This window comes from Lates calcarifer, linkage group LG20, assembly GCF_001640805.2.
Source record: "Lates calcarifer isolate ASB-BC8 linkage group LG20, TLL_Latcal_v3, whole genome shotgun sequence".
NCBI classification, from domain to species: Eukaryota; Metazoa; Chordata; class Actinopteri; family Centropomidae; genus Lates; species Lates calcarifer.
The window spans coordinates 19993552-20019634 of NC_066852.1; the positions used below are offsets into that span (position 1 = coordinate 19993552).

The following is a 26083-nucleotide window of genomic DNA, read 5'->3' on the forward strand; positions in this document are numbered from 1 at the left end:
ACACCTTCAAAGAGACTAAAATCCAACATGGAGTCTTAACTCCTTACTTAGTGGCAGCTACCAGTGATGTCTTAATAATATTTTCAGTGCCACGTTTTAATCTCATTGCCGTGAAGATGCTGATGAAGTTTTTGCCTCCTACAGAATGAAGTAACAAACAAAAGAAACAAACAGGGACACATTATTGGTGGTTTGTTGCTTCTGTCTATACTGAAGTAAATCTTAGAAACAGTAGTGCTGCTGGACGATAGGTGGCAGAAAAGTCACGTGTTCCTCTGAATCAATCAGAGACTCTACATAGTCAATGAATGCAAAAGAAACAGTATGCTGTTGTGACTGAGAAGTTTTTTTCATGCATGAACAAAGTGAAACACAATACAAAAAGTTTAAATAATGACGAGTACATCCCTGTTATCTCTCCCCAGGCATCAGGGTTCACATTGTTGAACAAAGCTGTTGAACAAGAGGACTAATGTTCAGGATTGTTCGTAATCTTATGGGAGCTTAAGTATGTCTTTCACTGAAAATCCTCAGGAGAAGAAAACTGATATTTTCATACCTGAAGAATTGACAATATGCTAAATTACTCGTAACAAATAGTGTGGGTGCAAGGAAACAAGTGGTAGATAAATGAATTAGGCTGTTCCAGTAATCTGTTACAATATAATGCTGTGAAAGCAGAAAGATGTGAGGCTGCAGATGAGCAGAAAGATAAAAAAATATTTTAAATTGGTGTCGAAGATAAAATGTGTGATAAAATGTGCCCATGATCTGTGACCTTAGTAATTTAGACGACAATTTTTGCATAAATGTGTTGAAAAAACTTGATGCTAGGTGTTAAATGTGCTCTTTTATCCTAAAAACTTCTTTAAAAAGAGTTTTGGTATGGTTATCTTTCCATTTCCTTTTAACAATTTATCAGTTGATTATCCAGAAATGTGACAATATACATCACATAACATGATCTAAAAAGAAAAAAAGAAAAAGAAAAAAACAATGAATCCTCAAAGAAAAGTTCCAAATCTTCTACATAAAACCTTAGTACAAAATAGAAGCCAATGGTACATTCAATCCTAAAATACTGTAACTCGTACTGGCCTTGAAAAGTTTTCAGTAGTTGAATCCCGGATACAGTGAACATGAAGCGTGCTGCTGAGATAAATGTAAATGTTGAGGTGTGAAGTAAAGACAGTGATAAACCTGCAGAGAGACAGAGTGGGGAAAGAGAGAAAAACGCAGCATTTCTTTTGTGAAGGTTTTATCACACTGCCTTTGTGTGCTGTTTGCCGAAGGCTCATTGTTCCCCTGTTGGTGCGTTTTGTTGCCGTTGCCTGTTTCAGCATCTCTGCTTCAAAGAGCTGGACACTCCCCCTCTGTTCTTCTAATCCCCCCACCCCCTACCCCGACTCACCGACCAGACCACGTCGCTACACGGCTGCAGTGGGCATTAAGGTCACTTGTGTTTTTCCATAGCCCCGTCCAGGTAAAAGGCTGCTCACATTGCCTTTTAAATATCTTAAATATGACGTCTCTAAAATCCCCCTGGAGATGTAAAGCTATAAAATAAGAGTAAAATCTAATGAAATAATACAAAATATTAAAAAATAAGTCCCAAAAGCTGCATCCATCTGAGGTATCTGTTGTTTACATGGTGGAGTTCCCCTAACATGAACACCCAACTGTGTGACGTACAATTTAAATCCAATACATCCACACACAACCTGCACCAACACACTGAACTGTGAATATAAACTTCACTGTGGCTGCTGCTTTTTGACACCATGAGCGAAGTCTGTCTCCTCTCCTCCACTTTCACCAACGTGTCCAAAGCCTTTATCCTTGTTTACGGCGATGGTGACGAAGAGACAGATGAAGGACATTCTGGTTTCATGTCAACACTGTACAGACGATGTGTTGAGAAGATGAGGGGAGAGGAAAAGTGCAGATCAGGACACGTGTAGCCAGCTCAGATCGTCTGATCTGTCAGGAAAGAGAAGACAGGCTTTTATACTTAAATCACAGAGCTGAACATTTGATCTGAATACATAAACAACGTTTGAGAAAAACAGAAGGTTGTTTAGACCTTCAAACAAGCTGAAACAAATTCTGAACACAGGATATTGTCACCTTTTAACTTGTTAGCAAACAGCATCTTATTTACGAGACTGTTCCTGTTGCAAACAAACGGAGCATGGCATGGCGCTCATTGTTTTCTTTGACATTCACTGACTTCTAATGGACAACCCCCCCAAAATTAAACTCAAGCAAGGACGGAAAGACAGATTTACGTACTGAGCCTCTTCCTTCGTGATGACTTTTCCTGCTGTGAACCTCTCAGCTACTGCAGATACTGCTGGGTCATAGTTCAGGCTTGCTGCCGCTATAACTTCATCATTCCTAATGTAAAAAAAATAAACACAAACATATTTGGACATTTATCAGCTAATTTTATGCTAATGTTATTATTTTTCTCAATTAGAGATGTTAGCAATAGCAGTTTGTTTCCCTCAACTTACTTGATGTACAATGCCAGGAACTTCCTGTCCTCAAAATTGCCTTTCATCACAATCTCAGTGTATCCCTCTCCATATCCTGCACAAAACCAAAATAAAAACATGAGATGCATTTAATGATGGTAGGTGGGGACATGTGTGTGTGCTCATGTGTGTGTGTCTGTGTGTGTGTTGGTGTGTCTACCTACCTGCATATCGGATGGTTTTACCCAGTAGGACGGTCCAGTAGAAAGGAACAGAGTTGAGTTCAGTCTGTTTATTCAGCATGTTCAGAGCTGCTATCCTTCCTAAACAACAATAAGTACATTTAAAATGTAACTTGAAATAAATAATATACTGTAGACACAGATATTTAACAGATACTATCTTGAAAAAATAACAGATAATGAAGGTTCAACACTGTATTTGCTAGTAGTTTGTATCTCTCAATATCTACAGCTTGCAAGTCTTTTTTTTAAAAAACATTACAACACATACCACAACATACTTTGCTACTTTCTTTCTTCACTGGATGTTGTGCTACATTAATATGTTTTCACAAACACATTGGAAGTTATTATTCTCACTTCTCACTTGCTCCACTATCTGCCACAGTAGCACATTTCCCTGACATCTGTCTCAGTGTCACACAGTAAACCCCTAAGCGACGCCCTAAACAAAGCACAATTGCAGTACCTATTGCACATTATATAATTAAAAAAGGTAATTTCTTTGTATTGCTTTTACAGGCAGTATTCAGGGCTTTGTGACCACATTCATATTGTTACTAAGTTACCATGTGCTTGTGCCATCTGCCAGTGTCCGATGTTGACCCGCTTGTTATTGGCCATCGCCAAGGGGAAGGTTGCTACGTCGCCCCCGCAGTAGACGTTGGGAATGTTGGTGCGCATGTACTGCAGGAGGGAGATACAGGCAGAAAAGTGATGAATAATGGTGCAGAATATAGTGATTCATGTGAGGGAAGTACAATTTTATTAACCATAATTTTCAGTTTGGGGCACTGGAAAATCTGTGCCCTTCATAACTACTAAAAAAAACTCATACATAATGTTGTTTTTTTTATTGAACTCAACAAAACAAGTTATGTCGGTTATGTCTTAAAAATGAATGCACAGAATGAGATGAACTGCAGCTTATTAACTGACCTTATCGACTGGAACAAAGTTTTTTGCATCCATCTGTATGTTACTGCCTCGCAGGAACTCTGAGTTAGGGATGATGCCTGGTGGAAGGAAGAAAGAGGACGAACATGGTTGAACCAGTTTTGTGGGAATATCACTGGTGTTGTTGATAATGCTGTCTCATCTTACACATAAGCCTCTGAAACGTCATATAGACTGACACACCAAACCTAAAATTAGTCAGCACTGTAATCACTGACAGTTATGTGCGTGTGGTTGGATGTGTGCGGTGTGTGCGCCACTTTGCTGTTTTAGGGTTGGGTATAGATGTGGACTATTTCTTGGCTCTGACCAGAGACCCCAGGAAGTTCCCAGCTGAGAAACAGTCCGACACATAGCCTCCTTAAAAGGGAGGATAAATGTTTTTCATTGTGGCTTTTGTTCACACTAAACAAGAGTCTTAGAGTTGCTGGTAGGCGGATTTTGTTTCTGCTGGACAGTAGTCAGGCTAGCAGTTTCCACACATTTCCAGTCTTTCTGCTAAGCTAAGCTAACTAACTACAGGCTTTAGGCCAATATTGAACAGACCGACAGATATGAGAGTGATATTCTCATCCAACTCTCAGAAAGTGAACAAACTTATTTGAGCTTATTTTGCTTTTGCAGTTAATAATACATGACAAAGAATCAAAAATTAGTTTGTCTTAAATTGTAACGTTGGTTGTTTACGCATGACTAGAAGATTTGTTTACAGAAAACTTTCAAATCTGGCAATAAACTGACAAAATGATGCTCTTTCCTTGATTATCAGTGACGATCAAAGATAGTCTGAAGAGCTGATAAGGAGAATGAACAAGAAAATTAATAAATATATGATATGAAGAGATGTGTAAATGTGAACGTGTCTGCACTTCACTCACCGATACCGACAATCAGAACATCAGCTGGGATAACTTTTCCACTTTTAAGCACAACCTCCTTCACCTAGAGGAAGACAAGAACAATGAGACAGAGAACAGGAAGTACTAAGAGTCTTTGTATTTTGTTTCACTGCAAAACAAATTAACAATGTTCAGTTCTGAAGTGAGTGATAAAACAAAGCGTCACCTTGCCGTTCACACCTTTGACCTCGGTTACATTATCGTTCATGTAGAATTTCACATTTTTCTCTGACAGCATCTGCAGGAATCACAGAGTTTAAACTACAAGTAGCTGAACTTGTAGAGAAGTAATGTGAGGATAAAACAAAGGACTCTCTCTCTTACCATCATGGTGACTTTGCCAATTTCTGGACCCAGTGTGTTCTGGTATGGCAGCACACTGCTGCCAATCACAGTGATACTGTAGGCTTTGTCTATCAAATAAGATGCAACTTCCATGCCTGAAAATTTTTTTACATTTTATCTATGTTTCACAATCAAATAAACCATGACATTAGACCAGATGCTGTTATATTTACTTAATTTCCTGCACATCTCCAGCCCTGACAGATTAAAAAATAAAATATGTGCATATTTTACAGACTGCACAGTACCAACAAAAGAGGTTCCCACGAGGACAACGTTGCAGCCGAGACAGGCTGCATGGATTTGCCGGGCATCCTCCGGTGTCTCCAGCATCTTGACGTTGTCCAGCTTCATGCCGGGCACATCCAGACCCTTTGCTCTAAAGGACAAGCCATGACTCTGTTCATAAGCAATGCGGTGCAGTGTAGTGTAGTGGTGCTGCAACACTGACCACTTTGCTCACACAAAGTTAAGGTGCATCACATCTGCTGTTGGTAGCAGCTGACTGACTTAAATATTTTGGCCGAGATTGCTACAATCAAAAGAAATGTTGACATGCCCCCAAATTAAAAGTGTCTACATGCACTAGATGGCATAACACATTTTGGGAGCACGACAAATGGCACATCTGTAGAAAACAGCACTATAACAAAATTGGAGTTTAGAGTCCTTGTCCATGTACTTGTTCAGTTTCCAGTTTCCATTAGAGCGACACCAAACAAGTATTTTTTAAATTTTACCAGATGAATCCTTTGGTGGTTTGATTTTAATTGTCCTAAATTCTATAATACTGGCTCTGGTTTCGCACACACTTGCAGTGTTTGTGCATGTTTGTTTGTTTGTACCTGCAGCCTGTTGAGATGAGGAGCTGGTCATAGCTCTGGACTGAACCATCATCAAAAGAGATGGTCTTCTTGTCTGTGTCCACTGACAGCGCCTGTGAAGACACAGAGAATCCACTCAGTTAAATCTGAAGCTATCCACACTTTGGTCCTGATCTGTCCACTTTTTGAGTCGCGGGTCAGTCCTAGGACAAGATGCACATGATATTTGTTGTCCAGAGGAAAATTTAGTGCAGACAACATTGTGCATGAGACAAAAGGCAGGTCATAAAATCATAGATGAGATAAACTCACTTCTTTCCTGAGCCACACCTCAATATCGTACTGATGGAAAAACTCCATCCTCCTCAGCAGAATACTGTCGCTCTCCACATTCATCACCTGTAACACGAGAGAAGGATGTGTGTGTGTTTAAGTAATGGTCTCCAATTACAAAATACACACATATTTGTTACTAAAATGTCATGTCGTTTACTCTGCAGCACCTTGCTGAGTCTGGTTTTGTCGTAAGGTAAAAGTTCGTCTCTGGTGACCATTATGATCCTGCCGCTGTAGTATTCCTGCCGAAGAGTCTCAGCGCACATGAGTGATGCAGCCCCTGCACAGAGGTAACACACCATCACACACTCTGAGGAAACATATTAGGATGAACTTCTGACATACAACCTGTAACCTGTAGGTGTTTTATTACTTATTTGTCTCTCTTCATCTGGTCATCCAGTAGTGTTTCACTCTCAAATTAAAACTATAACTGTACTCTCTGTACTAACTGTACTGTGTCCCTGTAGGATTAAAAACAATATTTATCTATGCAGTTCCAATGTACATTACAATAGAAAGATACAATAATACAAAGAGTTACAGTTACTAAATGCTAAATAGGGGGCTTTGGGTGAGTTTGAAAAAAGAGATTTTTTTTTTTAAACCTGTGGTCTTTGTTTTTAAACCTGTAAACCGTGTTCCTCTGAATTAATTTTCTGTCAGTCAAGTAATTGATTAATGATCCAGTTCACATATACACATACACACACACACACATATATATTTATACAAAGAGCAGCCCACACTCACCTCCTCCCAGCAGGAGAATGGTGTGAGTAACTCCTGGTACTGCAGCTCCCATATTCTTTATTCTTTTTTCCTGCATGAAAGTCTGAATCACATGTAAAACACACCATCACATAAACTCATCAACAGGAAGATTTAGGAATTATTTACAAATAAAAATGGTCAAAAGTATGAAGGTTTGCATGCAGGATCACTGTTACACTGTCATGTGACTGTGACTAGAAATCACTCTGTATTTACTTTATGTTTTCTATATTTACCCTCTGTTGTTTTATTTGAAACTCAGGAGTGTTCATGTAGAAAATAACCAAAAAAAACCACATACGTTTACGTTTTTATTGTCAGACGACCTCTAGCATTATGATGGGAGGTGAGGCGTTGTTGTATAAAGAATGCTAATGGGGATCCAAACAAACAAACCATCTCACTGTATGGTCTTTATTTCAGAGTACGTTTACAATAATTTGATGAGACTGGAGGCACCATGACTTTGAGAAGAAGTTAACCTACTTACTTTTTTGTTTACGGACACATAGACTTTGCTGTTTTGGATTTTGACCTTCAAAAGAGAAAAAGACAAATTAAAATGAGAGCAAATTTCATTATGAGCTCAATGTCTGTCTGTCTGGTTTGTACCTTGTGGCGGGGTAAACAGTCCATGCCGGGGCACTCCTCCAGATCTCCTGTATGAACATTGAAGCAGGAGCCATGCCACGGGCAGCGTACTCTGTGGCCTGAAATAACCCCTGAACACACACACACACACACACACACACACACACACACACAAACACACACACACACACACACATTATTTACATACTCATACCATGGGTGGATTACTGAACAGACCTACTGGGCACAGGCCCAGGGGCCCAGGGCCAGAGGTTGTTAGAAATGACTCTAAGCATTTCTTGTTGGAGAGTTGATCAAATGACTTATGAAGAGACAGAAAATGACCACAAACAAACACAAAATGCCACAAAGAGACGCAAAATGACTATAATTATATAAGACAAAAAGTGATCTTTAAAAGACACAAAATGAATCCAGGGACACAAGTCTACTGCACACAACATGGTTTAGAGTCACTCTGTTTGTCATACGTTGACTTAAGTTGTTTTTTGTTTTTTTTTTCACAGAAAATGTCAGATCAAGGCACAACAATAAAATACACAATCAGTCTGATAAACTTTACATCACAACAAATGGAGTCAGGGTGTACTCCACTGGGCTAACAAACCTCTTTACCTTTGCTGAGCGGAGCGCCGTAGTGTGTACACTGGTTACCAATGGCACTGATTTTGCCCTCAGTGCGGGTCAACAACACGCTGCGATGTCCCACTTCGACTTCCATCATCCTGAGTTAACACACAAACATCTAATATATCACAATTTATATCCTTTATAACACACTATAATGTATCATGATCTGCCCCCAGTGTGGCTCAGTTAGTTCCTGTTTTATTTTGAAATAACCCTCCTTGTGTGTCCATGTTAGTTTTACCTCCTGTCTTCGTTTTCCCACCTGTGTGATTGCGTACTCCACCTTAATTAGTTTCACCTGTGTCCTGTTGTATAGTATAAATAAGTCTCTGTATGTCCCTCACTCCTTTTCACTTCGTCTGTTGTGTTTCCTTGAGTTATCTGGGTTTTTTGTTACTCTGGGTTTTTCTACTGTTCCAGTTTCCTCCTGTGTGTGTATGGTTTTACCCACCAGTGTTCCTGCCCTCACACTTATCTTCTTGTATGCTGCTCTTTTTGTTATTAAAATATCATCACTACACCTGCCTGCGTTGAAGTCTGCATTTGGGTCCAACTTGCCTAAAACCATGATAGTATGAACTTTATTTATCTGGCATTATGTTACAAAGTGCAGAGACAGGCTTGGTTACATGTGTGTGACTGTCTTCACGTGGTGATTAATAACTTTATATATCAATATCAAGAAGCCTATATGAGTATATTTGAGCAAATACAGGTTTTAAGGTTGTGGACACCCCCCCCTCGCATCCTTACTGTCCATCCTGCAGGTCTGACTCCAGACACACCACAGCTGTCAGCTCCTCTGATGTGTCGTCTGGATCAGAGTCTGTAAACTCCTGTCGGGCTGAACAACGCACACATACACATTTCAAATGAATGTAAATCAATCAAACAAAGCACACCCGTGAAATCAGACTCCTCTGGGTGCATAATTACTTTAATTTCTGGCGCTGAGGATCAACCCCAGTGTTCAAACTGCTGTGAAATTATCTGTCCTCTCATAACCACCAAACTGCCTTGTTATTCAGTAAATCAGTTTACTCACGTGGTTTGGTCCCAGACATGTCTGTGATTTAACAGTAACACCACACAGATCCTCAAAGCCCCACCAGAGACATGAAAAGTTAGTCAGATGCTCCAGCAGTCCGTGTTCACAGTTTGTTTTCTGCTCGTCAGCTGAATGATGGGAGAGGAGTCCGTTTCCACGGCAACCGGTCCATCCCCAACCCTCATCCCTGGATCCTGACGGACTGTGAAAAACTGGACGATCTGGGTTTTGATCAAGACGAGCGAAAAAGTGACTTTTGGGACTCACGGTGAATGAAGGGTTTCAGTGATGTCGCTGCTCATGTTCCGCCCCGTTATTGTTCCAGAGAAAAGCGAAAGCAGATCTTTTGTGTTTCACAGCGGCGGTGAAGAGAAAAGGCTGACAAGGCAGCAGCAGCCGCAGACACTGAATGGACCAGGCGATAAAGCTCAACTCACAAACCCGGAGGTAGCACTGTCACACACACACACACACACACACACACACACACACACACACACACACACACACACACACACACACACACACACACACACATCGAGTCAAGTTTCAAGATTCATCACTGAAAAACACAGAAAATCATTGAGCTTATTAACCAGCAGTGGGTAAAGACAACAGAGTACTGAAGTACTTGAGTAAAGTTTTTGAGGTACTTGTAGTTTGCTTGAGTATTTCCATTGATGCTACTTAATTCTCCTACTGTTACATTTTAGAGGGAAATATTCTCCTTTTTACTCCACCACTGTGTGACAGCTGGAATTAAAAGACATTTTTCAAATTTTAGACTAAAAGCACAGTTAAATATAAAGTAAAAACTTTTACAAATCAGCACAAACATTTCCCCTCCAAACTTCTCATTGCTTAATTTCAGTAAGTGTTCGGGGCTCGGGGAGGAAAAAATGACCAAATATCTCACAAAAATTAAAGATTAATGAAAAGTTCCATCTGGAGCAGCTACAGTAAAACGCTACTTTTATATTGATTAACAATCAAATAATGTCACGCACAATTGTATATCAGCCACAGGGGACAAATACTTTTAATATTTTTGGTACATTTTTCAAATAACACTTGGGCACTTTTCCTTAAGTGCACTGTTGAATGCAAAGCTTTTACTTGTGGGCTGATGGAGTATTTAGATAGTGTTTTATTGGTGTTTTCACTTAAGTAACAGTTTGGAGGACTTCTACCTTTACTACTGAGTAAAGTACTCAAGTATTATCAAAACACACTCAACAGCCACTTTATTAGGTATGCCTGTTGCTTGTTAACTACTTGTTAATGTAAATACCTATCTCTTTGCAGAAACTCAATGCATTTAGGCATGTGGTCAAGACAACCTGCTGAGGGGTCAGAGCGAACACCAGAGTGGGGAAGAAAGGTGATTTAAGTGAAATAATCATACATTATTTGTCATAATATTTTGTAGAATTAATCTGACACTACACTACAGTAATCAGGTAAAAATACTGGAGCTAGAAGTCTAATATTTGCCTTTGAATTATAGCAAAGATTAAAGAAAGTGAAAATGCTGAAATAAATAAAAGTTTATCTATATAAAGTTAATCTAATCTAATTGCAAGAACCTCAAACATCAGTATATACTTGGGTTTAAATGGAGTGGATCATTCAACAGCTGCATGTAGATTCAACTCAGCTAACTAAACTCTGAGCTCAGGGAATCATGCCATGATGTAGAGTCATTGTGCGACCAGGACTCTTCACTTGTTATCAGTCATCAGTTTATCACTTCACAGGAGTGGAGGAATGTGTATTAGAGGGCAGGGTTACTTACAAAAACTTGAGCTGTTTTTTTTTCTCTCTCTCTCTCGCCTTCCTCAAGGTAAGCTGATAATATCCACCTAAGATGTGCACTGAAAACAAACATCAGGCTCTGCCGTGAAGTCCAGTTATGGATTTGAGGTCAACGCTTGTGGTCGTTGGAGGATCTGCCTGCTCCTTCAAACTGCTGAACTCGATCGTCAGGTTCCTGCCGACACCTGCGCCGGCGCGAGAGAAAGCCTGGAAGTGGAGGAATATCAGCACTTCTTTAGCTCACAGCGCACTGTCAGGAGCATGGGCTGTTTCATGGTGTGTGAAAACACAGCAAACAGGGTTAGTGCTGTTATTTATTCACATTTCACATGGTCTTCACTCTCCATGTGATCTCTCTCTCTGTCCTGCCTTAGTTTCTACCTTCGACCTCAGATGGTGGAGGACCTGATCTCCTCTCATTCCCTGCTCTCCCACAGCCTTGTAGCTGTGTCTACAGGTGATACCCTTGCACTAATTCTCACGTTCACACTCAGAGTTACATTAAATAAGCAGAGAGGTTATTATACCTCGTCCAGCCATCAGGCTCGGGATCAACTCTCCTTCATTTCACCAAATTGAGAATGGAAACAGAAAATCCTCAACAGCATGAGGCTTTTTTTTAGCCTCCAAATCATGCAACGATCTGTTAACAGATTGAAGTGAAAGTCAACTTCTCTCACTTCCAAATCAAGTGACCGTAACACACAGTACAATATGAAAATATAATCCACTAAACTTGCATCCTTTAAGAGTTTGACAACATAAAAATAACTAATATAAAGATGACTATAAAAGTGCTGAGAATCACTGCAGTCGCTGTTTTGATCTGATGTTTTGTGTGCAGATGTGAATGTATATATTTGAATCCATGCTTACATACAACTCTTGCACTTTCTCCTCTAGGTTATTTTATCCATGACTTCTTGGACATGGCCTTTAATCAGTCATTCAGACGGTCCTGGGAGCTGCTCCTGCACCACTCTGTGGTAATAAACTTTACACCTCTACTTCAATTTCCATCAACTCTGTGAAGCTCATACCATCAGTACATCTGTCAGTGGTGTTCTTCTTAATTCGTCCAACCCTTCCACGCCTGTGTGTTGTGATAATGACGAGGTTGGTGAATGAAACTGCACAGTCATCCTTCACTGCCGTTTGTTCCTGCAATGCTGCTCGGCCTTGATCTGTGTGACACTTTAATCTCTGTAGGTTGCAGAGGCAGCAGAGGTCACGACCTGACTCACCTCCAGCAGGTCACTGCATCACTGCCTCAGTGTGTGTGTGTGTGTGTGTGTGACTTCAGTGTCACAACATCATGAAACGCATCGCTTTGAGGCAGGTGACTGGCGGCCTTGTGTGTTTGTTTGCTTATAGCTGTATCTCTGTGTGGTTGCTGATTTAACAGGAGAGGTCGTAAAAACCTTTATCTTTACATAAAGGATGTTTGAACCTGAACACCTCTATCTGCTCAAAGTTCAAGGTCTGTTTTGTTTAAAGTGCCATGTGGGAGTTTTATAATGTTTCAGTGCAGCTTTCTAACAATGAATGAGACTTTTGAGACTTTTAAGCTGCCAGATTGTTCATGATGTCCTCCTCCAACATGTCTCTGGATGCTGGACAGTAAACAGCCAAACCTGAAACTTGTTCTTCTAAATTCTTGTTACAATATAATCTTTAGTTAATTAGTTGTTACCATTAATAAATGAGTTACTTAATATTCTAAACTTTTAGCAAGTGGTACCACAAGAGGTTTCTTAGTGATTTTGTATAGTGAGAGTGTGAGTGAAGTTTGTGTGTGTTAATCTTTGATTCCTCTTTTCTCAGGTGGTCTCCTGCTTCGGTTTGGCTGTAACCACCCGCCTCTATCTGGGTTTCGCTGTGATGTCTCTGCTGGTCGAGGTCAACTCCATTTTCCTTCATATGAGGCAGCTTCTCCTCCTGTCAGGACGGAGGAACAGGCCCGGGTCTGAAGTTGCAGTCCCTCGCCCCTCTGTGGCCTACATGATGACCAGCTGGCTCAACCTGGGAACGTAGGTGGCTTCTTAGGAGTTAGAGGTGTCACAAATTTATAGAAATACGACATCCTCCATCTTCCATCCTCCACCTCCTGGCCGTGTCTTGTAGAGGGAATCTATCAAGATTTTCCTGAAAAGCAGGTCTTTAAACTTATTGGACTGCCTCTTTGCTCAGGTTTTCAGTCTTAGTGATTTTCTATCTCTCCGTCTGCAGGTTTTTGGTGTTTCGCGTCTGTACGCTGGGCTGGATGGCCCGCTGGCTGGCAGGTCACAGTGAACAAATACCTCGCTACATCTTGATGATGGGAACAGCAGGCCTGAGTCTCATCTCCACCATGAACACAGTGCTGTTTTACAGACTGCTCAGAGCAGACGTCCTCACTAACACACACAACACCAGCAAGAGCCACTAGAGGGAGACAGTGCCATGTTTCTCCACGGCAAAAATAACTCCACTGATCCAGTTTTCTACCTCATGATGAAGCTGAACAGTGACACTTCCAGTGTTTGATTGCTAACTTAATGTTTATATTTATAATTGAAAGTAAATATTAAGCAAAAGTTAGCAGACATTTTTAGTGGTGACACAAGTGCAGCTCTCAGCTTCAGTATATCCTCTAAGCCACTGGTTTACAACTAACTAACTCTAACTGTGACCCCTTAAAATGAAGCAGTGCTGATTTGCAACCTCTTGTTGCTGGTTGCGTTTGTCTACTGCTGATTTTTACCCTTGTTTTATTTTTTTTAAATTAGATCATTTTGACATAAAATTATCCTGTAATTCACAAGAAAAGAGAAGAAAAGAGTTTGGAAAACCTGTTTTATTTCGTGAAGCAGTAATATATTTATTCAGATTATCGTCTTAATCTGAATAAATATGTGTGGATGTGTGGAGGTCCCAGACCATTCTCTTTTAATGTTAACACCAACTATATAATAGTGATGGTAAAACTGATCATTTTAATTTCATAACATCACTGCTTCATGAAATAATAAGCTATTTGTCGGACATTATTATAAAGGACATTATTATATACCGTACAAGTATTTGTTTCTTTCAAGTAATAGCAGGTCAATTGTATCAATGTTCTATACACTGTATCAGGACAGTTATTTGTGAAGCAAAATGTCTCTTGATTTGTTCTTAATTTTATAAAATACACAGAAGTCTTTGAATGTTACACTGTTCATTTAGTCTCACATAAAACTTGAGTTATCACCATTGGAATAAATAACAATCATTTGTCATTGCAATAGAAAAATCTGAATCTAAAACTTCTGGTTAATTTATTTATTTACTTTCTTTTGTTAATACAGTCAGAATTACCATAACTCTGAGATTAAAGCCTAACAGTGTCCAAATATTAATCCCAAGAACTTTCCTTTATTTCTAAAAGACCATGAACAGCAGCAACAGGGAATATGGGAAGAAGGAGAAAAAAGAGAAAAAAGGACCCAAACAAGGCAGGTCATGATACCTCAGTGTTACTTAACTTGTTCAACAATAACAGATTAGAGCAGCAAATAGTATCCTGTCATCACATCATGATCCTCTTCTGCTGGAACAAGCTAACCAGAGTGGGACCTTTGCAGCCTGTGTTGGTTTGGTCTTCATCTCTGATCCGTGGCAGGTGAATCTTCTCTGTTCTGGACTCCCTCTCGTAGTGGGGACACACCTTTAGATGCTCTGAAATGGGCAGCACGTCTTGGAAGCACCAAGTGTCCACAGGAGAGAACAAGTTGCTGAACTGCCACACCTGAGGTCACAGAAAGAGACGGGTCAGAGGGAGGTGAGTGAGTATTCAGTCCTGACACCAGGGATTTAATTTCTACTTACGAGGTATCTCCTTTTCACTTTTCAAAACCCCCTTTTTATAATTTGTGCTACATTTATTCACTAAAACCTCTCTAATCCAGATAAGAGGAGATAAAAATGATGAAATGTTCATCTGAGACAGCTTTAGTTATTATTGTATTTTCACTGCAACTAAGCAGAGGGGAGTGATTTTCAGACTCTCTTAACCCTGTGCATGTGTTTCATAGAAAAAACAAAGTTATACTAGTAATTATTATACCAGTAATTTAACCTATGTATTTATTTACAAACAATATTCTTCTAAAATTATGTTGGAATCCAATTCAATGGAATATTGAATGTTAGATCAGACAGTAAAAGACAGTGCTCTCTGCAGTGAAGATGCATATACAGTATTTATAAAGCATTAGGTATTGTGTCTAGTGTCACATCCGAAGTCATGTTTTCTCTTTTGTTTTGCTGATATCAGCATTTCCTATTTTATTTTGGTGCCACTAACTCTCTCTCTCTTTTCGTAGTGACACTTCCTTCCATTGTGTGTTTTCCTACTTTCCCACTGTGACTGTTTGCCCACCACACTCTGGGTGTCTACATCGGTGTAAGAAGTACTCAATTCCCATACTTAAGTAAAGGCAAAGGTACAACAATGTAAAAATGCTCCATTATAAGTAAAGGTCTGGTATTTAAAATGCTATTTAATTAAGTATCAAAAGTAAGTATTTGTGACTGATGTAAATGATTATATATGACATTATAACATTGTTAATCCTGTTTCATCGATGTGTAAGCTGCATTTTTGCTGTTGCAGGTGGAGCTGACTTTACTGCTTTAAATTAGTTTATATGCAGTCAGATAGTTCAGTCTAAGATCTGGTCCCTACACACAGTCGTCAGATTAATCTTGGGGGTTGTGAGATGATTAATGGAAGAGGAAAGCTTAAATATAACTGGCTCGTGGCTTACCTTGTGCTTCACCCTCCACTTGGCTCTTCCATGAGAGTAGGTCTTCCTCTCCCAGTGAAGGGTGACCATCCCTCTCTCCTGCAGCAGGGAGGAGCACACCTGCCTCATGAGCTGGGACACCAGAGCCAGCTGGGATAGGGACAGGCTGTCCAGGAAACTGGCCATGTGGCACAGCACCTCGTAGGGCAGCGAACTCAGAGAGTCCTCCCCTCCTCTTGCTCGACCCCCTCTCCTTCTCTGAGCAGTGGAGGAGTCCGCAGAGCTCCTGGACGGCTGGGCGGCTTCACCCAGAGAGACTGGGATGGTGGGATGCAGGCTAAAGCAGCCCAGATCCTCGCTTTGAAAGCAAAGTTGAAACTGTGGTCTTTAAAGGTGCTTTAGACTTTTCTGCCCTGCATGACAGTGATTTATCCACAGGGGATTAATGGACTTGTTAATCAATAGTTGGTCTATTTAAATTTTAAAGTTTAACATCAGGCAAACAGCTTCTTGACACTTGTTCACTTCTTACTTTCTACTTTCTCTTCCAATGCAACTATAAAGGACATCAAGTCTAATTCACTGCACTTTCACTCACTTTGTTTTTCCTACCTGTGATATTTTACTTTAACACAAAATAGATGTAATAACAGAGAAGAGAAGAAATGTGCATCATTACCCCACAATAATGAAGGTTAACTATTACTTATATCTTACTTGTAGGTGACGCTGGCTTCATGTGTGGAGGGCTGAAACCTCTTCTGGATGTAGGTGCAGCCCAGGTACGCCAGAGGGCATCTCTGCTCGAACCAACCATTCACACCCATCTGAATGTCACTGTGGATGTTCCTGCATGTAATCATTAGAAAATACAATCATTTAATGTTAAACTAGTTTTCTTATCTCTTCATACTTTATCTGTATTTTTTCTCCCATCATTGCATGTTAACCTCATCTCTATGTTCTATATCTAACTTGAACCTTAAAACTGAAAAAACGTAAATATTTTGCAACTATAAACAACTTTGCTTCCTCTTATGCAGGTAGAAAAAAGCCACACACAAAAAAACAACACAAAAAGAAACCCCACTTATAATGTTTTCCATATTCTCTGCGCTGGAATGTGTGTCCACAGAGAAAGGTGAAGGCGGAGCTGGCCTTGTGGTGTCGGCTGGTGACGCTCTCCACCTGCAGCTGAAGGTGCAGCTCCAGTGGTTTTCCAGCAGTCAGATCAGCCAGCGAGGTGTTTCTCCGGAAGGGAGCGGACAGGAAGCTATAAGTCTGTGTGCCTTCATCTTGTAACAGACCGTCTGTGCATATGCTCTCTGCAATAAGGTGACCCCTCTGCTCCTTCTCCAGGGAGCACAGCAGAGAGGCCTGAGGAGAAAATCAAACGCACCGTGTGTTGAATAATCAGTGTATTTGTGGTCACTTTTATCAGGATTCATCAAGAGTGAAAGTAGAATGATGGAGTTTTTGAACAACCATGACTTGCACTGAACTCATCTGAGCAAGTAATGCACCAGGAATTATGTTTTCTGTGACTCAAAATCATCTGAGAATATAATTATTCTCCTACAATTTGTTCTATTAAATGTAAAAAATTGGAAAAAATGTCCCAGATTCCAAAGTGGCACCCTTCAAATGACAGTTCAAAAGTTCAAAGTTCAGTTTTTTTTTTTTTAGATATTATAAAAACCGTTGATTAATATTGTTGTTTCAGCACTGATTTTGAAATACTGTGAATTTGTCAAGAAAATCCTGACAATAAGGTCTTAAAAGTCTTAGAAGACCATCAGGAAAACATAAGATAAAGAAAAGGACTATAATCTATTTTTAATAATAATAGTGGATCAAGTGATTATGTGTAATGTGAACAGGGTTGTCCACACTACACAGAGAATTATCACCTGACTCACTTAGCTCTACTGTCCATTTTAGCATTTTTCAACTCACTGTTTTGGTGCTGCAGCATGTACATTTTCACAGCTCTCATGATACTGTTTTCAGCCACAGCAAATGTCAAAGTTAGCAACTAGCTGGTAAAATAGTGGATCATTTAGCCACTAAAGACACAGATATTTCCCTTAGGGTTGAATTGCCACGTTGGCCAGATACAAACCTCTAGAAAAATGCTAAGGTTGCTCTGTGTCTGCTGGAAGAGTATAAGCAACAGTAGTAGCAGCAGTTTTTGATTTTAACTTCATATGGTGATGACATGTCATTGTTTGTTGACAGCTTGTTTCTGCTGCCTCCATGTGGCCAAAAAAAGAAAAGAAAAACAAATTATAAAGAGGATTAGTTTCTCTCTCTCACCTGAACTTCCTCCCACACTGGCATCTCCTCTTGTGCCACCCCCAGGTCACTGGTATCCACAGCTTGATTCTCTCTCTTGTAGAAACCAGGGTTGCGGATGCGGCTTTGCCTGGCAGAGAAGCTGGTTGGGACTTTAAACGTTCGCACAGTGATAATCTTCATTGGCTCCAAATATCCGTACACGAATTTCTTCTTCCTGGTGCAAGAGGAGGAGGGGGAGGAGGAGGAAGATGTGGCCATGCATGCACTGCTCGCCTGTTTGCAGTTGTTTGATGCTGTTGCACCCATACAAGAATCTGCTGCATCTTCCTCCATCAGAGTGCCCAGGCCTTTTCCAGTTCCTTTAGCCTGGCCTCTGCCTGCCACAGCTGCACCTCCAGCCTCCCTGCAGCCGCCCATCTCCATACTGAACATGCGCTCCCAGGCAGTGTAGTTTTCTAACAGACTAGTATCCACTCCTGCGGACCTGGCAATAGCCTCTCTCTCCTCCTGAGTCAGCACCGGCTGATATTCAACATCAACATCAATCTCATCTTCATCCTCATCCCCCTTTTCAGGCATATCAATGTTAAACATGTTAAAAGACTTCCATGTCTGAGCAAGGGCTTCCTTTGCTGCTGCTTCCTTCTCCAAGGCGGCCTTTTTCTGCTTCTCCTTCTCCTTCCTTTCCTCCTCCATCCTCTCTTCCTCTTTCTCCTCCTCCTCCACACTCTGGATCAGCTCAGGGAACAGCTTCTTCATCTTCATGGAATGAAACAGGCGGTCCTGGTCTTTCAGGGCCATGGCCAGGTCCAGACATCCTCCCTGCTCCCTTTCTCTGAGCAGGTTTTCATGCAGCTCTGTGTTTGGGTAAGAATGGGCGTCGTTGGCAGGCCAGCGGTTCCACTCCATGGAGCAGCACACCACGCTGGCCGGACACACCTGGAGGTGAGCAGCCTGCGAGGAGCGGGACAGCTGGACCGGGCAGCCATATTCAGCATTAAGGCAAGGTACCCTCACGTTTGGGCAGAGCAGCAGGTGGTCCTCCTCTTTGCACAGGTGGAAGACTGCTCCACAGAGCAGTCGGCAGGGGACGACCGTGCAGCACACAGAGGCCTCCACCCGAGCCCTGCAGCGCCGGCTGTAGCAGGAATCACAGTGGACATGCTGTCGCACCTTGGAGGCTCGAGAACGATGACTCTGATTGGATTTAGGGAGAAAATAAATTGAACAAATTAAACATCTGCACAATCAGTTATATCAAGTTATGCTGCATCATTGGGGGTTTAACCTCTATTAACCCCACTGACTTGCAAATGGGTCACTAATTATAAACTTGCACTGAGCAGGCAAACATTGTACAAAACAACAGAACTTTATCTTAAATTCTGGAGGATATCCTAACGTTTCTAAAGATACCACATATGTCAGGCTGAATTTGGAGTTTATGTATAAAATGATGCAAAACAAATTTAAAATAATTGCATTTCAGCCATGAAGGTGGAGTTCTGAGTTTAATTATTTCACAGCCAAAACAGAGTATGCTGTATATGATACTGTCAGACAGTGTGGAACAAGACGATTAACCCTAAAGCTACTTAAAGGGAAATTTAAGGGACTACATCTGGGGTTGCAGTTGAAAAATAAAACTATACCATCCTTCAGATCCTCTTGTGCCACTTTTTTTTAAATCTGCAGCTGTGTGTCCTGCGAAGAGAAAGGAAACTATGAATCTCAAAGTCTCACAGTACAACAAGCTTGAAAAATGCATTTAATACACAATGGCAGGATACTACGAGCGTTAGAGTCAATGGGATAAATTAATAATAAACTTTAGCCTACCGCTGTAAGAGTTGGAAAGGAGAAAAACATGCTCCTTGCACTTCACGTCTCGTGCTTTAAAGACCAAGTGTCTGTCTGTGCTATGTGTGTGTGATATAAATAGTGCTGAGTACTGACCAAGAAATGTTACACAGGTGGTTGGAAACATGGTTTGGGTTACAAGTCGACCCGGCCATCAGAAAATCTCTCTCACCTTCCTCCCTCTGGTGCATATTGTGGTGGTGCTGCTGACAACTGATTTCAACCTTTACAGAGAGCAAAATGAGGCTGAGTCTGATTTGATATCCAAACAGTGTCCTCTAGTGGAGATTCAGAATCATCAAAACAGTATTTTATTGCAGTCACTCCAACTCAAGTTCAACTATTTATTCTGTGCTGGAAACAGGTGTTCATACTCATTAATTCAGCCTCAGAGTTTAGAGATAGAAAGTATTGAACACAGTGTGATGGCTGTGGTTTGAATCCACTGTAGCAGAGTGGGGAAATGGGGGGGGGGTATTTCTCCCGCTGAACCTGCTTGGTGCTGCTGCTAATTTTAACCTGTCAGTTCAAAGAGCATGGGGACTGAAAGCAACGTTATAGAACCAGGGAGGAAACAACACGTCTGCGGAGGCACCTTGGTGAGACTTCTGTCTAGATAAGGTTTGAGCCCATTGTTTTGAATGTGTTGAAATACTTTGACAATATCTATTTTTGTTTATTGAAACTGCGAGTATTACAGTGAAACGTCTCTGACAAGTAATAAAACTGTAGAGGTTAAATGTTTCAATTGCTTTTTCTGCTCCTCTGGCTTATCTAGAGTGTACAGGACATATAACTGCACAACACCAGCTTTCATATAGGTGTGTAGTACCATTTACTTTGATTAGGAGTACTTCATTTCACAGTACCAAGGTGGAATAAGTATATTTAATGCATTTTTGTAAGAGTGATCTGGAGCCCAGTCACATTTGTTTTCATGCTTGGTGCACGAATGTGCAAGTGCTTCCCATAACTGTCTTTATATGCTGCTGATAATATGTTTGACCTTTGTTTCTGGGTCTATGGATGAAGATCTCTGTCTTTTAGTCAGTGCGTCCACCACTTTGGTCCAGACTGAAATATCGCAACAACAATTACTGGATAGATTGCAGTGAAATATGGTACAGAAATACATGGTGCTGAGACAATAAAGCCATGTCACTTTGCGGATCCTCTGACTGTTCCTTTTGTGCCATCATGAGGTTCATGAGGTTTTGAGTGAAATGACTCAACACCTATTGAATAGGTCTGATACATTTATGACCAAATACCTGCAAAACGAAAGACATTCCCATCAGCCTCAGCTATACTTTGTGCTTGGCGCCAGTTAGCAAATGTTAGCATGCTAACACATGCCTGCAAAACATGAACATCTTAGCATGTTTATTTTAGCGTTTAGCTCAAAGTACTGCTGTCTCTAGGTGCAGCGTCACAGAGCTGTTAGCATGACCATAGACTCTTGGTTTTGTTTTCTTTTGACTTAATGGAAATTTTTATCACTTCAGGCCTTTAAACCATTCAAGTCAAACAGGTAGGAAAATAATCAGTCTTTGGTTGACGTGGTCAAAATAATCCCACATATTAAACCAGTGAAAATGAAGTACATTGCTTTTTTGTCAAAGGTCACATATGAAAAAGGTTGCGAATGACTGATGTGATTCACTATATAGGTCTGATGCTACATCTGTCAGTGTCAATTTTCTGGGTTTTTCTTGCAGGATAATCCAACCCTCTGATTCAAAGTCCTGTAGATATGGTGAGTCACAGATATAATTCCTGTCTACTACAAGATTAAACACATATTGTATTTCTATGTTGTAAATCTCTCTCCTTAATTATTCTCTTATCTTAGTTTGGCTCCTCTCTTTCTCATCCAATCAGAGTTATCGTTCTCGAGCCTCCAAGGTGCAACAGCATGTCCACTGTGATTCCTGCTACAGCCGGCGCTGCAGGGCTCGGGTGGAGGCCTCCGTGTGCTGCACGGTCGTCCCCTGCCGACTGCTCTGCGGAGCAGTCTTCCACCTGTGCAAAGAGGAGGACCACCTGCTGCTCTGCCCAAACGTGAGGGTGCCTTGCCTTAATGCTGAGTATGGTTGCCCGGTCCAGCTGCCCCGCTCTGCGCAGGCAGCTCACCTCCAGGTGTGTCCGGCCAGCGTGGTGTGCTGCTCCATGGACTGGCTCCGCTGGCCAACTGATGACACAAACCCACACAGTAACATAGCCCTGCAGGAGAATCTGCTGAAGGAAAAGGACAAGCAGGGGGAGGCTCTGGATTTTGCCATGGCCCTGGTTGATCAGTCAGACCTTTACAGCCGCCTGAAAATGAAGCCCCTCTATCCAGAGCTGATGGAGGAAGAAGAGGAGGAGGAAGTAAAGGAGGAGGAGAAGAAGGAGGAGATGGCAGTGGGAGGGTTTGTCAACGGTGTTACAGACAATGATGCTACTGAAGGTGAATCACAGCACTGTTTCAGTCCAAAATCAATAAAACACTCCATGTCTCCTTTTATAAAATAATTCCTGCTAATCAAGCAAAGTCCATGTAAACAACTATGGTTATGAGGATTCATATGCACATATACAATACAGGCAATCTTTAACATCAAATGAAATATTGCAATTTGTTTATGTAGTTGTCTTTTCTCTTCTGGTTTCTCTACATCTCCATTCCCCTTGTATGGTCTCATGTTGGCCTTCACGCATCATTTCTGCAGAAAACAGTTTGTGTGAGAGACGTGTTGAAGAGACTGTACGGGGCGTTATGGTACAAAACCTGGCCCTCCTCAAAGAGAGACACAGCATGTTTGAGATGATGTTCGGCATGGACAAGGGCGGCTGCACTGTTGCTCAGGAAAACCTCAACAATCCCAAACCCGAAGAGAAGGAGAAGGCCCAGAGTGCGGTGAAAAAGACGAGTGCGGACTGCAAAGACAAAGAGAAAGGTGGTGCAGCTATGTCTAAAAACTGCCCCCCGCCGGACACAAGTAAGACAGGCCTGGCCCCATGGCAGGAGGGTGTGGTGGACCGTCTAGGGAAGGAGCTCACCCCGCAGGAGTACAACATGTACGTGGTGCATCATGGGCGCATGCTGGTTGCGTTTGGACAAATTGAGGCCTGTACACCGAGGGAGAAAGATTTTGTCTATGGCAGCCTGGAGCCTATTCCAGTCCAGACCCTGTGCTCCTTTAAGGTGATCCACCTATTTGCTGTAAAGCTGTTTTTTCTGCATGTCTGTATGTAATGTCATACTCTCATGTGTTTATTCCTATAAGATCCCCGACAGCTATCACTACAGGCGGCGGGTTCATCTGTACGACACAGCTTCAAGGGCTCAGAGCGAGCCTCGCAGCGTGGACACGTCAGACCTCACAGCCAACGAAGAGGACTGGTTCAGTGATGAGGCAGCAGCCACCCTGCTGGGCTATGCTGAGAAGGAGGTCATGGGTCACAAGGTCAGTCATATGTTTTTGACAGTATAAATACAAATATATAAACTGCACACATGACACAGTCCAACAAAAAAACAAATCACTAACCTCTGAGAGGAACTAGACAGTTCCATTCATAGGAGTCACAAGCCAAAAAAATTTGGGAACCACTGGCTTTAAAGGACCATACTACTTTTCATGCATGTTTTGTTTTATGTTTTACCACCTCGACTGGTTTCTGTGCAGATCAGTGAGTCAAAGGCAGCCGATGGGCTCTATGTTGATGTGGGAACACAGACACACTCGTTCCGCACGGCTCCTTTCAAAAAGAAGACAACTCTGGAGGAGGTGATGGTGGACAGACCCCTGAAGCTTCGTCTGGAGCTGCAGGCAGAGAGCGTGAACAGCAGACACACCAGAGCCAGCTGTGCCTTCGCCTTCCTCTGTGGCCACACCTTCCACCGCAAAGAGTTTGCCACACATTTCAGGTGTCTGTTGATACAACTTTTGTGATGCTTGTAATGCACATACGACTCCTGCTGACCTCCTCCTTTATTTTTAATTTCATCTCAAAGGAATAAACATTAGAGTAAAACATAATCTGTCACTGAGAATTCAGCAGCTGTGGATTACCAAAAGGAGGCAACCAACTGGAAAAATTAAAGTGTAGTAGGGCTTTCACTTTTTCCAAAAATCAAGTTTGAATGAAGTTTGAAATTACATACAGTTTGTTTGAATTAATTTGAATGCTCGTCTGTTAGCAGGTGAGTCCACAGAGTTTGTCATCGTAGTGTGAGACAGATGCTAAAACAGCCTCATTTCTGTTAGTTGCTTAGTAGATTCCAAAAAACTGTGTGGGAGTGCTCTGGTGTCATGATTGTATGATCAGGACAGCTTTATTCACTAGTGTCCTGAATTTTCATAGCAAACAACATTACTAGCTTAGTTTATGTCATACTGTGTGTCAGACCGATACTGAGGAAGCTCTGCTGGACCACAAGGCAAGCTGCTTCAAATAGAAACAGTCTGTTGCATTTCTCTAAATTTTGAATTTGAACAGCTCATTACAGTTTGAATAATAACTTTTCACACATTCAAATGAATATTTGTATTTCGAATAAGTCGATATCTACCTATTGTGGTAGATATCCACTACCTAACAGAATGCGCTAATCTATTGTGACAAGACATGGGCCAAGTATTGGTTTCAAGATAAACCGTGCTTTGAAAAAAGTCAAGGTTTCAAACCACTAATATTTTTCGTCGTATCGTTCTTGCAATATACCAGGTACCCCATTGTGCCAATATTGATCTCTCTCCCCAACAGCTCTAAACATCAGTATATATAGGGTAATTGTTTACATATTTTATAATCTAGCGAAACATCCTGACCTCATTCAATGAACTCTCATTCCAAAAAACAAAGAGGAGGGGAGAAAAAGCCCTACACCCTAACACTTACATCTTTATGTTCACAACCATTAACTTAAACATGACCCCAACAAATAGAAATCATGTGAAGCTTTGGGCTTTTGCAGAGGATAAAAATATATATGAACTTTCAGACACTACACTACCTTTACATATGTCCACCACCTGCAAAATGTTTGGATATGAATACCCTTTCTCCCAACCTGTGGGAGAGGTGAAGTCTGTTAAATGACTGTATCAACCATCTCTTTTCCAGGAATGTTCACAGTGAAATCCAGACAGGTCTGAGTGGATGGTTTGAGCAGAGATGCCCCTTAGCATATCTGGGATGCACCTATAGCCAGAAGAGGTTTCAGCCTTCCACACATAAAGCCACCATCACCTACAAGTGAGTACAATTCACAGTCATGAGACCAGATTTCTCATTGTCTGCCAAAACCCATATTACTGAGCTTGTTTTTGCTTTAGTGAATGAAATAATCACTAGTTTCCTTTTTTTGGCTACAGTCAACAGCTGAGGACTTTCAACTTGCGTCCGACCCTCGTAGTCTCATTAATTGATGACTCCCAGCAATCAACAGTGGACTCCTTTGCTGCTCAGGGGGAGGGAAAAGGTCAGGCGGGAGGAGGGGAGGACTCTCTAAGCTTGCTGCCCTACGAGGTGCTGTGCCACATGGCTAGTTTCCTGGACAGTCTGTCCCTGTCTCAGCTGGCTCTGGTGTCCCGACTCATGAGGCAGGTGTGCTCCTCCCTGCTGCAGGAGAGAGGGATGGTCACTCTTCACTGGGAGAGGAAGACCTCCTCACATGGAGGAGCCAAGTGGAGGGCCAAACCTGTGAGATATGCATACTAAATCATCCAATCCATCGACAGGTAACTGTTGTTACCTTCTTTATTCCTGACCCTTCTCCTGTTTCTCTCCAGGTATGGGAGTTCAGTCATCTCTTCTCCTCTGTGGACTCGTGGCATATGGCAGACACCCCCCCTATATCTGCTCATCTAAAAGTCTGTCCTTACTATAAGACCTCTGTGCACAGTGAGCCTGTTCCTCTCCCCAGCATGAGTGAGAAACAGGGGTGCAGCCAAGAGAGAATGAGCCTTGTCAATCATTTTACACAAAACAGATGGCAACAGTGAAAAAAAAAATATTCTACCTGCTGTGTCTACTTTGAAATATTTATTTGTGTATTATTTACAGTGATGGTGAGTGGTGAATATAAAGATTATGTCTTTTAACCAGTACATCACAACGTACTACAAATAAAATCAACCTGAACTGGTGCCATTTTTCTTCTTCTTCATGATATAACTGTTGCTCAGTAGATACAGTATATGTAC

The 26083-nt window shown here is 41.4% G+C and overlaps 4 protein-coding genes across 5 annotated transcripts; 2 read left to right on the top strand and 2 right to left on the bottom strand.

Moving 5' to 3' along the window:
- Positions 1 to 323: 323 nt before the first annotated feature.
- Positions 324 to 8977, bottom strand: aifm5 (apoptosis inducing factor mitochondria associated 5; the record flags this gene model as incomplete). Its single annotated transcript, XM_051078468.1, has 17 exons — positions 324 to 2397; positions 2517 to 2592; positions 2702 to 2800; positions 3289 to 3406; positions 3659 to 3735; positions 4555 to 4618; positions 4742 to 4813; positions 4900 to 5015; positions 5169 to 5299; positions 5766 to 5857; positions 6057 to 6143; positions 6248 to 6360; positions 6834 to 6915; positions 7345 to 7389; positions 7467 to 7576; positions 8082 to 8191; positions 8850 to 8977. Coding segments are annotated over 17 exons (1695 nt in total), but the record flags the coding sequence as incomplete, so codon positions are not given.
- A 2000-nt stretch (positions 8978 to 10977) lies between these two features.
- On the top strand, positions 10978 to 14007 carry LOC108893183 (TLC domain-containing protein 2). The gene is made up of 5 exons (XM_018691042.2): positions 10978 to 11235; positions 11334 to 11416; positions 11863 to 11945; positions 12784 to 12989; positions 13189 to 14007. The coding sequence occupies exons 1-5, from the start codon at positions 11057 to 11059 to the stop codon at positions 13385 to 13387; spliced, it is 750 nt and encodes a 249-aa protein (XP_018546558.2). The 5' UTR covers positions 10978 to 11056; the 3' UTR covers positions 13388 to 14007.
- A 243-nt stretch (positions 14008 to 14250) lies between these two features.
- On the bottom strand, positions 14251 to 19971 carry LOC108893296 (F-box only protein 40). The gene is made up of 7 exons (XM_018691208.2): positions 19869 to 19971; positions 19682 to 19733; positions 18048 to 19226; positions 16822 to 17108; positions 16449 to 16580; positions 15753 to 16089; positions 14251 to 14731 (listed from the first exon to the last, which is right to left on the bottom strand). Exons 2-7 carry the CDS (start codon positions 19682 to 19684, stop codon positions 14513 to 14515), a joined length of 2157 nt encoding a protein of 718 aa, XP_018546724.1. The 5' UTR covers positions 19685 to 19733; positions 19869 to 19971; the 3' UTR covers positions 14251 to 14512.
- A 395-nt stretch (positions 19972 to 20366) lies between these two features.
- On the top strand, positions 20367 to 26026 carry LOC108893298 (F-box only protein 40). Of its 2 annotated transcripts, none has more exons than XM_018691211.2 (9): positions 20367 to 20488; positions 21608 to 21645; positions 21771 to 22338; positions 22601 to 23076; positions 23159 to 23338; positions 23561 to 23802; positions 25002 to 25133; positions 25253 to 25580; positions 25670 to 26026. In XM_018691211.2, exons 2-9 carry the CDS (start codon positions 21643 to 21645, stop codon positions 25880 to 25882), a joined length of 2142 nt encoding a protein of 713 aa, XP_018546727.1. In that variant the 5' UTR covers positions 20367 to 20488; positions 21608 to 21642; the 3' UTR covers positions 25883 to 26026. The 2 variants fall into 2 exon arrangements, with proteins under 2 accessions (XP_018546727.1, XP_018546728.1); XM_018691212.2 differs by having other exon boundaries at positions 20387 to 20510.
- Positions 26027 to 26083: the final 57 nt, after the last annotated feature.

Bases quoted from the DNA above. Each gene is read 5' to 3' on its own strand.
- LOC108893298 (XM_018691211.2), top strand. The intron at 23,077-23,158 runs GTGATCCACCTA...TATTCCTATAAG, and splicing joins AGACCCTGTGCTCCTTTAAG to ATCCCCGACAGCTATCACTA. The intron at 25,581-25,669 runs GTGAGATATGCA...GTTTCTCTCCAG, and splicing joins CCAAGTGGAGGGCCAAACCT to GTATGGGAGTTCAGTCATCT.
- LOC108893296 (XM_018691208.2), bottom strand. The intron at 16,090-16,448 runs GTAAGATATAAG...TTGCTTTCAAAG, and splicing joins GAAGCCAGCGTCACCTACAA to CGAGGATCTGGGCTGCTTTA. The intron at 14,732-15,752 runs GTAAGCCACGAG...CTGTGACCTCAG, and splicing joins AGTGGAGGGTGAAGCACAAG to GTGTGGCAGTTCAGCAACTT.
- LOC108893183 (XM_018691042.2), top strand. From the start codon at position 11,057: ATGGATTTGAGGTCAACGCTTGTGGTCGTTGGAGGATCTGCCTGCTCC. The intron at 11,417-11,862 runs GTGATACCCTTG...TTTCTCCTCTAG, and splicing joins CCTTGTAGCTGTGTCTACAG to GTTATTTTATCCATGACTTC. The intron at 12,990-13,188 runs GTAGGTGGCTTC...CTCCGTCTGCAG, and splicing joins AGCTGGCTCAACCTGGGAAC to GTTTTTGGTGTTTCGCGTCT.